General features: G+C 38.4%; 1 protein-coding gene across 1 annotated transcript; it reads right to left on the reverse strand.

Annotated features, from left to right (window-relative positions):
- Positions 1-1,940: 1,940 nt before the first annotated feature.
- On the reverse strand, positions 1,941-16,375 carry cngb3.1 (cyclic nucleotide gated channel subunit beta 3, tandem duplicate 1). Its single transcript, XM_081352781.1, has 18 exons — positions 16,218-16,375; positions 15,246-15,312; positions 14,723-14,870; positions 12,642-12,805; positions 11,634-11,933; positions 11,338-11,546; positions 11,204-11,254; positions 11,044-11,130; positions 6,570-6,634; positions 6,136-6,258; positions 5,323-5,464; positions 4,921-5,080; positions 4,683-4,780; positions 4,414-4,497; positions 3,077-3,195; positions 2,821-2,973; positions 2,575-2,728; positions 1,941-2,409 (listed from the first exon to the last, which is right to left on the reverse strand). Exons 1-18 carry the CDS (start codon positions 16,338-16,340, stop codon positions 2,377-2,379), a joined length of 2,280 nt encoding a protein of 759 aa, XP_081208907.1. The 5' UTR covers positions 16,341-16,375; the 3' UTR covers positions 1,941-2,376.
- Positions 16,376-16,772: the final 397 nt, after the last annotated feature.

Raw genomic sequence — 16,772 nt, forward strand, 5'->3', positions numbered from 1 at the left:
ATCACGAATATTTAATGAACGATTTGATTGACAGCAGTGGTTCTTGAAATTGTTCAGTATGAGGAGATTTATCAGATGATATGTATATTGTGTGGACGTGTGAAACACCACGTGATTACAGAGGTATAAAACTCTTTACCGCCAACTAGTGGCCGATTTCTTTTAAAATTCTAATAGACCTCTAGGACCATGAGTCGAACATGTCCATCGAGTTTCATTCCGATTATGAATTATGCCTCTGTTAACCTGTGCTGCGTTCCAGTCCACTTTTAGACACGCACTTGCGAACTTCCCTAAGCACTTCCCCTCGGGGGAATCCCTGCCGCCATTTTGAAGTGCGTTCCACTTCGTGAAGTGGACGAGGGAAGTTTATATGGACAAACCCTCGTTCCCTCGATTTTGACCGAGGGAGCGAGTCTGCTTCAAATGTACACTTCAGGCACCTATATGTCCCACAATGCAGTACGATTGTGACGTCACCATATATCTCGTCTAATCACCACCACACAGACAACTTTATGATATATTAATTATAATTTTTTTTAATTTAAAACAACCCAAACACACCTATAAACATTTGGATGCTGCATTAAACAAATTCTTAAAGGGAAAAAAAAATGTAAATAATGAATCAACTCCACAGCTGATTCCAAGTGATCAAGGGCTTAGGACGTTCCAATTCAGCCCATTGCAGTTTCCGCCAGTAGTGGGCACTCACAATGACGTACATCCGAGTGAACGAGACGAAGGGAAGTTAGCGAGTGAAGGGCATGACAATTTTGGACTGGAACGCAGCACTTGTCTAATAGGTGCTCAAACTTCATTGGCCGATGGCGGCCATGTTTTTTGAGATATGCCAATGTCCTCATAGACTATCATGGCACCTTGGACAAAGACACAGCATGCTAATTTTCATCAGACTTACGATTGCGTGGTTATAGCCATTTTATTATTAGTAGTTTTTTTTCACGTGACCAAAGACGGAGCGTGTACAAATATGTAATGAGTTTGGTGAAAATATCTAATTTCATTCTTGAGTTATAGCCATTTTAGTTAAAGCGGCTCCACCATAACTAATATGTGTACGCCCCTGAGCGACCGTGAATCAAAATTTCGATAATCTTTCTGCGTTGGTTTGATTCCGATTGGTCGAAAAACTAGTTCGCAAAAGTAGGTGTTTGATAAAATTCTAAATGGTTGAAATAAAATCAGAGATGTACGTTTTGTTATATCCAATGATATAATACACTTTAAGTCTACAACAAATGGTCTTGGAGTTTTAAGCGATTTTAAACTTTTGATCGCTATAGTGCCCCCTATTGGCCAATCAGGGTCATATCCTGTCAGCCTCTCCCCAAATTGAGGCCTATCATCTGGCCAAGTTTCAAGTCTCTAGGCCTTACGGTTTGGTCTGCACGATCAGTTTTACGGCAAAAGATTAATAATAAAAATCCTTACAGTTACATAGGGTTTCAGCACTACTTGCTTGAACCCCTAATAACAAAAACAATATGAAAAGATAATCAGCTTTTCGGATCAGTATTAACTGTTTTTTCATTTTACATTTAATCACAATGTTTGTACCAGTCCATTGTGCCCAATTAGTGCTGAGAGGAATATATTTTAGATAATCTTAAATGTATTTTAATTAAAGCAATTTTTCATCAGATATTTTTGTGTTGGCATTGTATAGTCCATCTTTATAGTGTACATGTGAAGTGTCATCTCAGCGCTGTAGAAGTGTCATGTGTTTTGCTGATGTATGTGTCTTGCATCTGTGGGCCTGTAGCATGCATTGTTCCACATACAGTAAAACTAAATAAATAACTAAATAAAACTCTGAAAAGTACCATTGTTTTACTTTTCCCAATATTACTGAGATGAAAAGGATAAAGATAACAATAAAAGATAATAATATATATTAATTTTTTTATTGTTTTATGCAAAACATTGACCTATTTACAGTATATGAAGGCTCATCCACCATGACTCTGCTTAAAGTGTTGAACTGGTTGAGTAATATGTCCAAAATTATAGTTGAAAAGAGTCTAAAACTTTAAACCGAAAACACAAAGTAATTATTTACAATTTTATCATATTTATGTAGATCTGAATCCAATCACTACCAGCAGAAAAACAACAGAGGAGATGGATGAATGAGAGATGGATGGATGAATGATGAAATGGATGGATGATGAAATGGTGGATGGATTGATAGATGTTATAAATTGATGATGTATTGGATGGATAGATGGATGAATGATGAAATTAAAGGACGGATGGATGTAACTTGACATGGATGGATAGATATATGGAGAAATGATGTACGGATAGATAGATAGATAGATGCAATTCATGGACGGATGGGTGGATTTCTCAATCCTTTTTTTCTGCTGCTGCTTGTGCCTGCTGTAAAGAGAAATTAATTATTCGTATGAAATCTAAGAATTTGTTGCTGTTTTATCTTTCAAATCTCATGTGCTAAATCCAAACCTTTAGCAAATCCACAGTCAGACACATACTGCCTTAACTATGTGTTTGTACTATTATAACTCTGATCAGATCATCACAAACCTTGAGTTTATCCAGAAAACCTCCTTTCCCGAAGCCTCCAAAAGCACGTAACATTTTGGGAGTGGGAGGTTTTTGTCCGAACATAGCCAGTCCTTTCTTCTTTTCTCCTTCGTCTTTGACAGGAGCAGTTTTACCTTTGGCCTTCATCAGTTTCCTGAACAGAGAATGAATCATCCCTTATTGTAGCCATTGCATTTAAAATCTGTTCTTGAAGAAAAGGTGCATATTGCATGACTTTTGGCTCACCGTCCCTTCTTGGCCAGCACTTTCTGAGACTCGGGATAGTGGACCAGGATGTCATTGAGATCTTTCTTATCCAATACGAAGAGGTTAGCGAATCCATGAGCCGCTACATTTGCTGTCCTTCTGTTGCCTCCATCTTTTGCTGACTGTAAGAGACTGAAAAAAACGAATTTCTGTTTCAGAGATTTGGTTTTAGACAGTCTTGCCTTTTCACTTAATCATTGTCCACTAGCGTATATAGATGTCGTCTGTCCAGTACCTGATCTCCCCGAACACACAGCCTGCTTTCAATGTCACGAACACAATCGTATTGTCCGGCCCACCGATGACCTGCACCTCTCCGGCCTTAATAATGTACATTTCTCTCCCAATGTCACCCTGCGTAAAGCAATAGAGGACATTTGTCCATGAAGTAAGGAATAATTGACGACGGACCGTTGAATTATTCGAAAAATAATGTACACCCGAGGTGGTAATGCGGTCACAACGCATTATTTTTCCAATAATTTGTCAATTATTCCGCTTATACTACGGTTACCACACCTCGAAACATTGTTCAGATGATGTATTTCAAAACGTTTGTCAAGTTTTAGTCATTAAAACGCTCTTGTGTGTAGGACTAATTTCTTACGCATTGAATCCCAAACCTCCATTGCTAATTCCAAAACGTCATTTTAGAGCTAGTAACGGAGGATTGAGCCATTGATAGCAGACTAATGCAGTTATCAAAGACAGAGAGAGAGATTGCAATAATGAGACAGAAAAGCATGCGCGTCAATGTTATTTGATTTATTTAATTATTAATTCATTCGTTTTAATTAATTGATTAGTTAATTTTTTTTTTCTATTATTGACAGTAGGCTAGCCTAATAAATGAAACACAAAGCCGTTTTAATATAAGTAGGCCTTTCAATATTTATTTATTTGTTATATTATCTGCAATAATAATGAAAACCGGTGAAAACTTGACACTGAATACTCCGCACCGGATGCGTTTGGGACAGTGGCGTAGAAAGCCCACAGCTGGGTATTTAAAGCGTCTGTCCCCCCTCTCTCTACTTTGTCCACAGACATATTGTTGGCCTTAAGCCAGTCATTAAACACACTGACAGCCCAAACTTTGTTTTTTTGTTGGTGTTTTCTTCATGTTTTTCGCCCTCGAGTCTGTCTAGCTGTTCTTCGCTGATTGTTTTATGTCTTTTGTTGTTCCCGGCTGCCTCTGATGTCCGCTTCCGTTTATTTATTTTTTATCTGGGCTATCCAATACTGCTGTCGCCCAGTTGTTAAAATGTTCATGTTCACCATAAATATAAAAAATTTCCTTTCGGAAAATCAAAATTGTCTGTGAAATTGTCGTCCTATTTTCCGTTATTACAGTTAAATACGCAAAGTGATATGGAACTGTAATGCTGACCGCATTACAGTTCCATATCACTTTGCGTATTTAACTGCCTGGAACTACTTTAGCCGTGCGTTTCCCTGAAAATAATTGCACACCTTAGAACGTTTGTCAACCAATCAGATTCAAGCATTCAACAGCCCCGTAGTATAAAACATAATATCAGATAGAAAAACGATTATATCTGATGTTCTCACCTTCTTGCAAACAAAGTCTCCTGGCAGGTACACAATGGATTTCAGACGTAATAACATGTCCACCAGCATCTGGTTGTCACAGCCCTTGAAAGAAAATGTTTAAAGCAGCAAAAACTAATATGGATTCTTCTTCTAATATGGATTTACTTCACCAGAATAGATGAAACTGTTGGCAGCAGTAGGACGCAATAGTTTTTTTCCTTTTACAAATCTTCAGTATAGAACCTCAACATATGAATGCAGTCATTACTGACAATAATCAGTCTCACCTTGAAGAGGTCGATCTTCTGGAAAGTGGCGAGGTTGATATCCACAGCGATGGCTGTTCTCATCACCAGAGGCATCTGTTCCAGTAGCTCAGACTCATCTGAGGAAACATTTGAGATTTTTGCAGCTGATCCAGAAAAAGTAGCATCTATTTAGATTAATGGTAATTGTATGAACTATCAGTCCAAAACTACCTCTATTAATTGAGCTCTTCTATTAAGATGTACACTAAGCACTTACCCAGCATGCCCTGGGAATCCCAGGTGTAGTTGTACCAGGTGCGCACTCTGTTCTGCACCAGCTTTGGAATGGTGTAGGTGTTCATATACGCCACACAGCAGTCCATGGAAGCGCGGAAGTAGGTCTGACCCGCTGTAGCTGCTCCAATGACATCTCTCATCTGAGTTTAAACAATGTAAACAACTTTCTTGTATTGTGAATTTATTCATCTGGGTCATCCCCGCTAATAAAAGTTAGACAACCATCTAACTAAACCGTTCCAGAAAAGAAAAAAAAGGTCCATGAATGTCAATGTTTTGAGGACATTATTAAAGACCAGGTAACTTTGAATGAATGTTCAATTAACATTAACAATTTGAGAGAGAACCGTGCCAAAACATTAGGGAAGTTCTAAGTTCTCACCTGTCCAATCAAGCTAGAGAAGACAAAGACTCCTGTGAAGAAGTTCACCAGCTGGAAGACGATCTCGAAGAGTGTATGGGGCTCAGGAAGACCTCCGATTGTGATCAGCGTACGGGTAGCAAAATAATAACAGCGGAGATACCTTGGCATAGAAAAATGACAAAATGATCAGTACAATGTTTTTTTTAAATATATTTATTAATATTTATTTTGAATTTATTTAATTGTATTTAATTAATTTTAATTGTAAATAATTATATATTGTAATTAGGGCTGTCAAAAGATTAATCGCGATTAATCGCATCCAAAATAAAAGTTTGTGTTTAAATAATATATGTGTGCGTACTGTGTATAATTAAATTTGTATATATAAATACACACACATGCTTGTATATATTTAAGAAAAATGTGTAATTTTTATATAAAAAATTATATTTATATATGATATAAATTATATATAATTTTATACAGTATATGTATGCAAATATTTCTTAAATATATACATGCATGTGTGTGTATTTATATATACAAAATAATTATACACTGTACACACACATATATTATGTAAACACAAACTTTTATTTTGGATGCGATTAATCGCGATTAATCTTTTGACAGCCCTAATTGTAATAATATTAAATAATAATTAATATATCATTATTAAATAATATATATTTAATCTATTAATTGTAAATTATATATATATATATATATATATATATATAAAACAATTGAACTGAATTTGTAATTTTATTTCTTTTAATTTAGAAATACTTATTTAGAAATAATGACAGGTAAAAAAAGAGGTCATACGCATTTCCTTTTCCATCATATGTCCATTTAGTGCTGCCCAGCCCCTCGTACTCTGAGGCTACATAGTAAAGACAGGAGTTGATATGGAGACAGAAGAGCAGATATCCAGTAGTGCGTCCAACTCTGAAAAAAAGCCAGTGTCACTATTATTATTGTTGTTCATACATACAGATATGGGTTTGAACACATTAACCCTTGCCATTTGTTCAATACTGTTTTGGTCACTAATGATACTGGTTGTTGAGAGGTTGGCTGTTACTTTTCTTGGTCAGACTTCACCTGGTGGGTGATAAAACAGGCGATTTGTCCTGACCCGTATCTAGATTACTGAATATCAAGGAGACTTGGGACAGGATAGCAACAACAACATCACAACACCCTAAAAAAACATTCAATATGGCATATACTGTTAAATCACATATTTTCAGACATACCTCCAGATATATGCCTTAGTCATGATACTTTCCAGACGATCGCTGAACTCAAAAAAGGATTGATACTGAAAAGAGGGAATATGCACATTACACAAAGCTCATTACACACCACCCAGGGAGCCAGTTTCCCTGAAGAGATTCTTACTAATGGGAAATCTCTGTCATTATTAAGTTGTTTGGCAACATTAGCTTCAGAATTTGATATGGTAATGCAATGAGGGGGAGGTTGACTACGCAATTGCAATCAGTTGGAATCAGAAACAGTTCATCCCATAGTTTTGGATTCAAAACATCCAGTTACCAAGCTGCTTATTCGACAATAGGACAGTAACTTAAAACAAATCCAAGTGCAGAATGTTGAGGGGGAAAAACTGAATTCTCAGAGCTGGGAGAAAGGAACAATGTAGCTGTGCAGTGTCAGAAATGAGCTCAACCAATATCTCCAAGAATGGGAGATTTAGCTCCAGCACGTTTATATCAGCCACCCTTCTTCTCTACAGGGATGGATTGTTTCGAGCCACTTATTAATTGGGCCGAAGAAATGAGAAAAGATTGGGAATACTATTCAAGACAAGTTTCTAAACACAAGAGCTGCACATATTGAAGTTCAGACCAGCCTTGATAGTGATTTTTTATTGATGTCTTTAAGACATTTTATCTCTCAAAGGGGAAGGTCTGCAGTGTTATCTGATCAAAGAACGAATAATGGTGGACATTGAGAACTTACAGATGCATTCAATGCTCTTCACCCAGACATGAAAGCCCAATTACCTGAGTATCAGATCAAATTTTCCTTTAATCGACCTCATGCGCAACACTTTGGAGGCTCTTGAGAGAGGGAGATTCGGTCCATTAAAACTACCCGAAATGTTAAACTGAATTCAAACTGTAACAGTCTTGACCACAGTCCATGGTTTGTGTCCACTGATGTGGCTGACCCTGTCACCTCATCTAATGGGTGGCGAGACCCTTCCGTTGGGCTGAACGATACATCGAATTTTCATCGTCATCGCGATATGAACTTGCGCGATGAACACATCGCAACAGACAGCCTGACACGATGAATAATGCCTGGTTCAGATTATTTTTATTATTAGGGGCCAAGCACCGAAGGTGCGTAGGCACCTATTGTATCTGTTCCCGTTCTTATTATTATTATTCTTCCGTTTCTTCCGACTGGGTGTCTATGGCAGCCCATAGAACCGATTGCGGGAAAGTTGTTTTGGATTGACATTCTGATAGAGGACTCTCCCAACATTAAATACACCAATTTTGTTGTTTCTAAGTCATTCCCTCTAGCGCCACCACCTGTCCAAAGTTTCACTTTTATTTTGCTAATAACTTTTGAACCGTGAGGTCAATCAACAAAATTCTTTTTTCCTCTGATTCCTGAGCTCATGCCGATTCGATTGCACCCTATGACTTCATTTTCCGTCATAACAATATGGCCGCCATTTTTAATTTTTCGTAAAACCTACTTTTTCGAACTCGTCCTAGACGGTTTGTCCGATTCGCACGAAAATTGAACCAGATCATCTTCAGGCAGTGCTGACAAAAAGTTATGGAATTCAAATTGATTCGTTAAACCGTTTTCGAAAAACGCTCGAACTAATTTTACGTAGCGCCTGCAAAAACAGTCGTAGGGCTCTATCTCCGCAACGGTTTATCGTATTCAGACCAAACTTGGTACATGTCATCACAGGTATGACCTGAGGCTACATGCTGTGTTTCGGCGCAGCGCCACCTACTGGTCCGGAGATATGGAAAATGGCTATTTTTGCTTATAGGTTTTGAACAGTTTGTCCAAAAATCATAAAATTGGTCTCGTTAGATTCAGGGCAACATGCCGATTCGACTGATATCCAATTTGACCATATCGGCCATTGTGACTGTCAGCCATTTTGAATTTTGTGCTAAAATGCTGTATTTTATGAACGCATGAACGAATTGTTACGAAACTTGGTATTGGTCATCATCACGATGTCCTGAAGGAACCTGAGAACTTTCGAAACAGCGCCACCTAGTGGTGAATTTTTTTTCCCAAATGCTTATAACTTTGGGTGTGGTCGACTTATTTTCACGAGACTCATCTCATTACAGTCCTGAATCGTTGCCGAGTCCCACGATACCAAACATGCTAGGTTTCGCCTTACGGTTTGTGTAGCGTTGTGATTTAGCGCTTAAAAAACATTTGGCTATATCTTCGAAACCGATAGTCCGATCAAGACGAAACCACCGTCAGAAGTTTGGAAACATAGGTCGATAGCTATACGCCAATGCCCAAATGCAAAAATATTGATGTTTAGGGGTAGTAAATTCCAATCAAAGTCATGTGTCAGTCATTTTTTACGTGTTTTTTCATATAAATGTCTATAACTCCGAAGCGAATTGAGATATCTTCACCAAAATTGACACACATATGTATGGGCTCACTCTGAGGACACATAAAAAAAAATGGTGTGACTGAGCCTCTTGGTGGCGCTATAACAGAACAAAACATGAAATTCCCATTGACTTCAATACAGTTTTGTGAAATAAAATGCTATACTAAACAAATGCATTGGTGTAATATTACGAAACTCAGAATGTGCCATCAGCTCCATCCCTTGAAGGTACCCAAAAGATTTCGAGACAGCGCCACCTAGTGGTCAAAAGTTATAACAAAATTTCCAAAAAGGCTAATAACTTTTGAATAAATCTGGCTATTGAAATGCCACTGGTCTTAATAGATTCCCTGGGTCAAGCCGAGAACATAGATACCAAGTTTTCCTTATTTGGCCAAACTTCCTGTCCGCCATCTTGATTTTCATTCAAAACCTACTTTTTCGAACTCCTCCTAGACCGTTTGTCCGATTTTCACCAAAATCGAATCGTATCATCTCCAGACTGTGCCGACTAAACGTTATGGATTTCGTGTCGATAGACGAAACTGTTTTCGTATAGCGCAGCAGCAAAGTTGAGGCATGATGCCAAAAGCACTATTCAGGCTTTATCTCTGAAATCCCTTGAAATATTGACACCAAACTTTGTATATGTCATTGTCACTTCACTCTGACCACATCACATCAGTTTTGTAACTGCTCCACCTATTGGTCGAAAGTGATAATCCATTAAATCATATTTTAAATGACTTTTTATATGATTTTTCAGCCATTTCGCCTAAAATCCTCTTTAAATGTATTTAATTGCTCATTGTTCCAGTTGGTCTGACACCTTCAGCCATGTTGGCATATCCTGTCATCTGCTTGCGCTTGGCCCCGATAATTGCTGCTTGCAGCTATATTTATTTTTGTGTCTGTTACGATAGTCACGGTGTCAGATTACACGATTTTGACTCCTAAAATCTTGTCTTGTCGTGGACAAGAAACATGTCAGACAACACGTTGGTGATGTTGCTTTGCTTTCCGACCAGTCATCGCGTGCCGTCACACGCACACATTCACTCGCACACACACACACACACACACACACACACACACACACACACACACACACACACACACACACACACACACACACACACACACACACACACACACACTTGCTGTCCCTCGCTCACTCACTCGCACACACACTCACTGTCCCTCGCTCTCACTCACTCACACACACACACTCCCGCACTGGCGCACTCACTCGCTCACATACTCAACCCGTCGTTGAGGACCATTAAAAAATTTAACATGCTAGTCTTTCTGTCTGATGTTGTGAAGCATCGCAGATGCGACGTAGGTTGTCGCCCTCGACACACTATACGAGATGAAACGATCGAATCTTGCGTCCCGACGCCCGTTGTCGTTTACGAATCCCCACGACACCCTACGTCAAACGGATCGTGCCAAAATCGCACTAAAATCGTGTAATCTGAACCAGGCAATAATAAACGTTTGACCTATCACGCAAAGAACCTATTAAAGCACTAAGATGGGAACAGTATAGCTAACATTCACATTTAAATATTTATCGCAAGTCATATCGTCATCGCAATATTAAACAATGTTATCGCACATCGCAGCTTTTCCTCATATCGTGCAGCCCTACCTTCCCGCATGCCATGTATCATAAGCGTGAACTACTCAGCTGACGATGATGGAGGACATGCCAAATACTTGCTAATAGGTTTTGGTCACTATTCATGAGAAATGACCAATCGACTTTACAAACCAGGGCAAAATGGCCAACAGACATGATGGATTCCAGTTAGATGCCGTGGTTTTAGTGGTGGACTGGACCCCCAGCTACCAAGAGCAGGTCATGGGTCATATCATTATGAGCAGTGCTGGCCTTGACTGAGGTATTTTGATATGTGAAATGTGTGCATGCATCAAGTTAACCACACCGTGGCTTGATCCACATGTTGAGCCATCTCAAATAAAGGCAACTAATAGAACTTAGTGCATTATATAGACATAATATACACGCATACACACACACATACACCTACATATATATATATAAATGAAGTTGAGTAACTGACCCGAACAAACCGGTTCACCCTAAAGACTGATGTAAACCCAAAGTGGAAACACAGCAAGTCAAATGGTATGATGCTTATCAGGTCTGTCTGTTGAGAGAAAATAAAATCATTTTATATAATTATATAATAATTATTTTTATAGATATTATTTTTTACACACCTGAAATCTGGCAGAATCTCTGTAATTCTGTTTTGTCATTATTCTGTCTTTCTGAGGAAATAAATGTGTAGGTTTTTGAGTTGAAATCCTAATGTCACAATTTGAAAGGTGCAAGCGTCGATAGAAAGACTTACTATGATGTCTCCTGCTTTCACGAACTGTAAGCGTGTCTGAAACATGGTGATGTCTATGACGTTCACCAGGTCTGCCAGGACATCGAAAAAGATCCAGAAGGGGATCGCCGCAGGCGTGTGGTACGGGAAACACAAACGTGCCGTGGCGAGCCAAACATTATAGTTATAAGCGATTGTGACGACACTTAGCCATTTAATATACCGCCGATCTGATGAGAGAAAATGAGGCAGAACAAACATCTTTAGGCCAATTTTTTATACTTTAAAAGCCATCTCCAGTTTTCATAGTGTCCTACCTGTGAAAGGGTCGATGGTTGTCCCCAAATATGAGTCCATCTTGTCTTCTAAAGGTTTGAGAAGTGTGTCTATGCATGTGCATTTGATTTTAGGGCAGATAGCTTCGGCCGCCTCCTTATCAGCCTTCTCCTTCTCGGCTTTCAGCTTTTCCTCTTTCTCCAGCTTTTCTTTCTCCTCTTTTTCTTTCTTTGCAGCTGCTCTCTTAGCATCATCCTCTTTTTTCTTCTGCTCAGCCTCTTCTCGTTTAATTCTCTCCGCTTCCTGCTTTCTGTTCCAGTCTTCCTTTCGATAAACCGGAGCTGGAAATCAACAGCAGAACAGAGTTAGGAAACAGATGGATTCCCTGCTGGAAAATTCATCTAAAACCAGATAGGAGCTAGTTTTTCATGTTTTTGGCTGGACAAAACTGGCATTAGATGGTCCAAGCTGGTCTAGATGGTTGATCAGAAGGACTAGCAGCTGGTTTTGACTTGGTAGACAATTCTGTTTGTCCACTTTAAGCTGGAATGACCAGGTTTTTCCAGCAGGCAGAATGAGTCGAACTAAAGTCACCATGAAATCAAAATCAAAAAAATATTTTTATAAATAATTTATCCATGCATATGATTATTTTATTTTTTTATTCATGTGCCTCGTAATCTTTAATCAAAATAACATCCCTTCCCTCTTGCAGCGACATCACTTCTCCGATGATGCGTTTACTGGCCCGAGGGTGGGGCAACCTGTCACTCACATGAGATCAACCAATAGCAAACCACAAACAACAATCCAATCAATTCCAAAAGGACAAAATCAAGTCCCGCTTTCTCATTCGAGAAGCCATTTTACTTGGATATAAGTCACAATTGAGAAGAAAAGACTATTCCAACTTCATGCTGACTTTACGAAACTTTAAGAATACAAGCCCTTGAGAAACAGATCAATGAGAAACCCCTGCTAGATCATTCATTTATCTTGCATTATTAACTTGTCTGTCAGACAGCAGGATTCAGAGAGACTCTACTCACTGACGGGTGGGCTGCGCTCTGGGGACGAGGCATAGGGGTCAACAACTTTCTCCTTATAAAGCTCTGTTCTCTCCCGAAGTTTCTTCACAATTTCTCGCAGCTGGTCGTCAGAGTATCTGTTGATGACGATGGGTGGAGAAGGTGGTGGTGGTGCTCCTTCCTCACTACATGAAAAAAGAGACAGGAATTTAGGCTTAAATAAAAAAAATCCCTAGCTGTAGTTGTGGTAATGGTGGTGGTAGTTTTAGTAGTAGTAGACTACACAAAGTCCTGAGGATATAGAAGGATCTGAAGAGGAAATTAAAGTTTAATTAGTCAAGAATATTCTAGTCAAGTCAAATTTACTTGTATAGGGCAATACACAGTTTCAAAGCAGCTTCACAGAAAATCACGATTAACGACTGAACTTAGACGACACCTCATACATTCATTATATACTCAGGAATAGACAGTGTATGCCTGTACGTCGTCTATGTATTTTCATTTTAATCAGTGCAACTCTTCTGCATTTGTATCAAATCATGGGCTTAAACGGCTTCATGACTATTGAGTTAGGATGAGGACTGTCCTGAAACACTCAAAATTGAACATCTTTAATTCTGAAGACATGCCAGTTCTGGGTGTACTTGATGAGCTGATGCTGTCCTGTTTATTAAAGTCAGCTAAAATGAGCCCATGTGGTAAATTTAGTACTAAATTTAGTCTCACTCCAGACATTAGTATCATCACATATAGCACTGAAACTGGAAAATGGTGACTGCTTAGTATTGTTTGCTGAAATCAATACACTGTCAGTACACTATGTACAAAGAACAATAAACTGTATAAAACAGAGACTCCTGTTTGCACGTGAGGCCGTTCCCATGATCTTCTTAAGTCACAAATACAGCAGATCCCCTAATCTTCTTTCAGCTACTTTTGGAGTCACACTGCACATCTTTGAGATCCCACACATCCATACAAGCCACCGATGACATGATAAAGGGGCAAAAGTCACATATTTTAATTGACCCATTCAAACACTTTCCTAAAATATAAAACAAAGCTATATATTTATACATTGCCTGGCCAAAAAGAAAAGTTTCTGTATGGATTTAAATTGTAAAATGCTTAAAGGAATAGTTCACATAGAAATGAAAATTCTGTTATAATTTACGCATCGTTGTTTCAAACCTGTATGAATTTCTTTCTTCTGCTGAACACAAAAGAAGATATTTTGAAGAATGTCGGTAACCAGACAGTTGATGGACCCCATTGACTTCCATAGTAGGAAAGAAAATACTATGGAAGTCAATGGGGTCCATCAACAGTTTGGTTACTGACATTCTTCAAAATATCGTCTTTTCATTATTGCAGTTATTCTTATGTTTCTGCATGTTATCTGTTTGGCAACTGCTTTTATAGTCCTAATTGATGGTTGTTTAAGAAATGAAACGCTACACACCCCATGTAGGAAGACACATCATGGCCATATTCCAGGATGTCAAGATTCATCAGGCTCAAATTGTGAAAGAATGGTTAGGAGGGAGCATGAAGAATCATTTTCACACATGAATTGAACCTCTGAGTCCAGACCTTAAAATCAGTGAAAGTTTTTGGGATGTGCTGGAGGAGACTTTACAGAGTGCTGGACTCTTGCATTATCAATACAAGATAGTATTGACCAAAACTGTATGCACCGCATAATGGAAATAACATCACAACATTTATTTCCATCAAGAGGTGCATCAATTTTTGGTCAAGATCGTGCACGAGTCCTTTCCCAATCATTCTTTCACAATTTGAGCCTGATGAATCTTGACATTGTCATCCTGCAATATGGCCATGATCTCATACATGGCTGTTTAAGAAATTAAAAGCTACACACCATCAATTAGGGTTAGAAGAACTGTTGCCAAACATATAACATGCTAGAAGCATATTAATCACTGGAATAATCATAGACTTAGATTTAAAACGAAACAGTGACTTTTTTTTGGCCAGGCTGTATATAAAATCAATTATTGTTAGTGTTGCTCTACAAGTCTCACAGTCATACACTACATATAATGAGATTATTTACAGGTAGTCTAAACTCTTACCCCTCTGCAGCTTCTGCTCCAGGATTGGCTGGATCTGCTGATTTGGCCTCTGGTTTAGGGGGCTCTGTAGCAGGAGCTGGAGCAGGAGCAGGAGCCGGAGTCGGAGCCGGAGTCGGAGCCGGAGCCGGAGCCGGAGCCGGAGCCGGTTCTTAAAAAGTACAGAGATGAATTAGTTTTGAGATACTGTTTATTTGATATTCCTGATGTCGAATTTCTGCTAATTTCTGGATTTGCACATAAAGATAACAAATCTGTGATTATTAACAGTATATGTGCATGTGTTTGCTCATTCATTGCCACTGAAAATGTCAAGACTCATTAATAGTGTCTTTTTGTTTTCAGGGGTTAAGCCTTAGCTTTTCCTGACATGCTAGTTAATTAAGTATACTAATACTATTTTTATGATGATACATTTTCATTTAAACCTCGGCGGTTCATTTTGGTCCTATAAAACAGTCACTCTTAAACAAAAATGTACACAGTGAATTGTAGTTTCCCGTAATGAAACATTATGAAGACTCACCAGCAGGCTTTTCCTCCTTTTTCTCATCTTTGTTTTCTTCATCTTTCTTTGCATCTGACTTTTCCTCCTGAGAACACCAGAGAAAGATTTCTTTCTTTTTTTTTTTCCTTACAACACATTTCCAGTTTATAGCAGTGACATTTGAACTAACGGCATCAGAGGTACGAACCTTTAGTAGCCTGATGTTGACATAGAGAAGCAGTTTTATTTATTAATATATGACAATAGCTGACAAATAATAAATATTAGTAAATATCCATTGTTTTTTCCCCACAAGATTTTAGATTAAAAAAAAATCCACCATTTTTTTATTATAGTTTAGCTTTTCTGTCTTAGTCTTCTGGTATGGCAAATAATTAATAATTGTTTACAAATATTCTACAAATCAATGTGAGGTCACAAACACTAGATGCATAATAATTAGAGATCTGAGTCCACTATATAATTTACCTCGTAATCTCCATCAAATGGCATCCTAAATAAATAAATATATTTTAGTATATGGCAGTCAAATAATGAACCCGAGACTTGTGTTATACATGCATTTATGCTCTAAATATTTTTGATTTGTCTTTCAACTTGATCCCTACAAAGTTTCCCCAGGTTGTGGAAAAATGAAACACAGAACTGTCCAGACAACATCACTAATTCACAAAAAAGCACCTGCAACGATTTCCTTTTTAGAGTGTAATTATGTCACAATCTCCACAAGATGGCTTGCTCTTTTACATGCAATAGATTAACGGCTTGGGATCCTACCATTCACATAAAAGTCAAAAATATCATTAATAAGTAAATATTAGCTATTTAAACCCACATAGCTTATTCAAATCACATATCCAGTAAACCAAGATGAGATATATATTTTTTAGCAAAATTTAGATTTCTTTATTTTATTTAAAGAAATGAGAATTGAGTTGAGTTGTGCGTGAAGGATAATGTTGGTGTTGTGCTAAAGCCAGCTGGTCATACCTTTGTCGGAGCGGCAGATGCTGGGGTCGGAGCCGGAGCAGGTGCAGGTGTCGGTGGTCCTGGGATCTGAGCTACTGCGGCCACAGTACTGGGCCAAAAAATCTTTTTCAACGTGTTAAACATGGCTGCACTGCACGCAATCCCATTCACATTTATCCCTCGACTCCTTATCCAACTGTCGCTGATATGTGAACTCCGACCTGCTTCGATCAATTCTTAGAGCTCTATTAATTCCTTCTTAGGAACAGCCCATTTCCCATGGTTCACCACAGTTTGACTGACCTATCACAGGCCTTCTCACTTGCAGTCAACAAGTCACAATCCTTCTCTTAAACCTACGCCGTAGAGGGTGTTGCAAAGGGCCACCTCTTTTTGTAAAGCCAAGAAAATATGCAATGATTTTTGATTGATGTGTAAGATGTTTGCTGTTTTCAAAGTGTGCTAGACAGGACTTTAATAGTGAGGTCGGGCAGGCTATTCTGGAGCTGTGAGCTATTCCTGCTTTGTTTGTACTGTATATTTGCTCTGGGTCCACATTTAGAATGTCCATTTAGT

The sequence above is a fragment of the Scardinius erythrophthalmus genome, assembly GCF_964197995.2.
Source record: "Scardinius erythrophthalmus genome assembly, chromosome: 22".
NCBI classification, from domain to species: Eukaryota; Metazoa; Chordata; class Actinopteri; order Cypriniformes; family Leuciscidae; genus Scardinius; species Scardinius erythrophthalmus.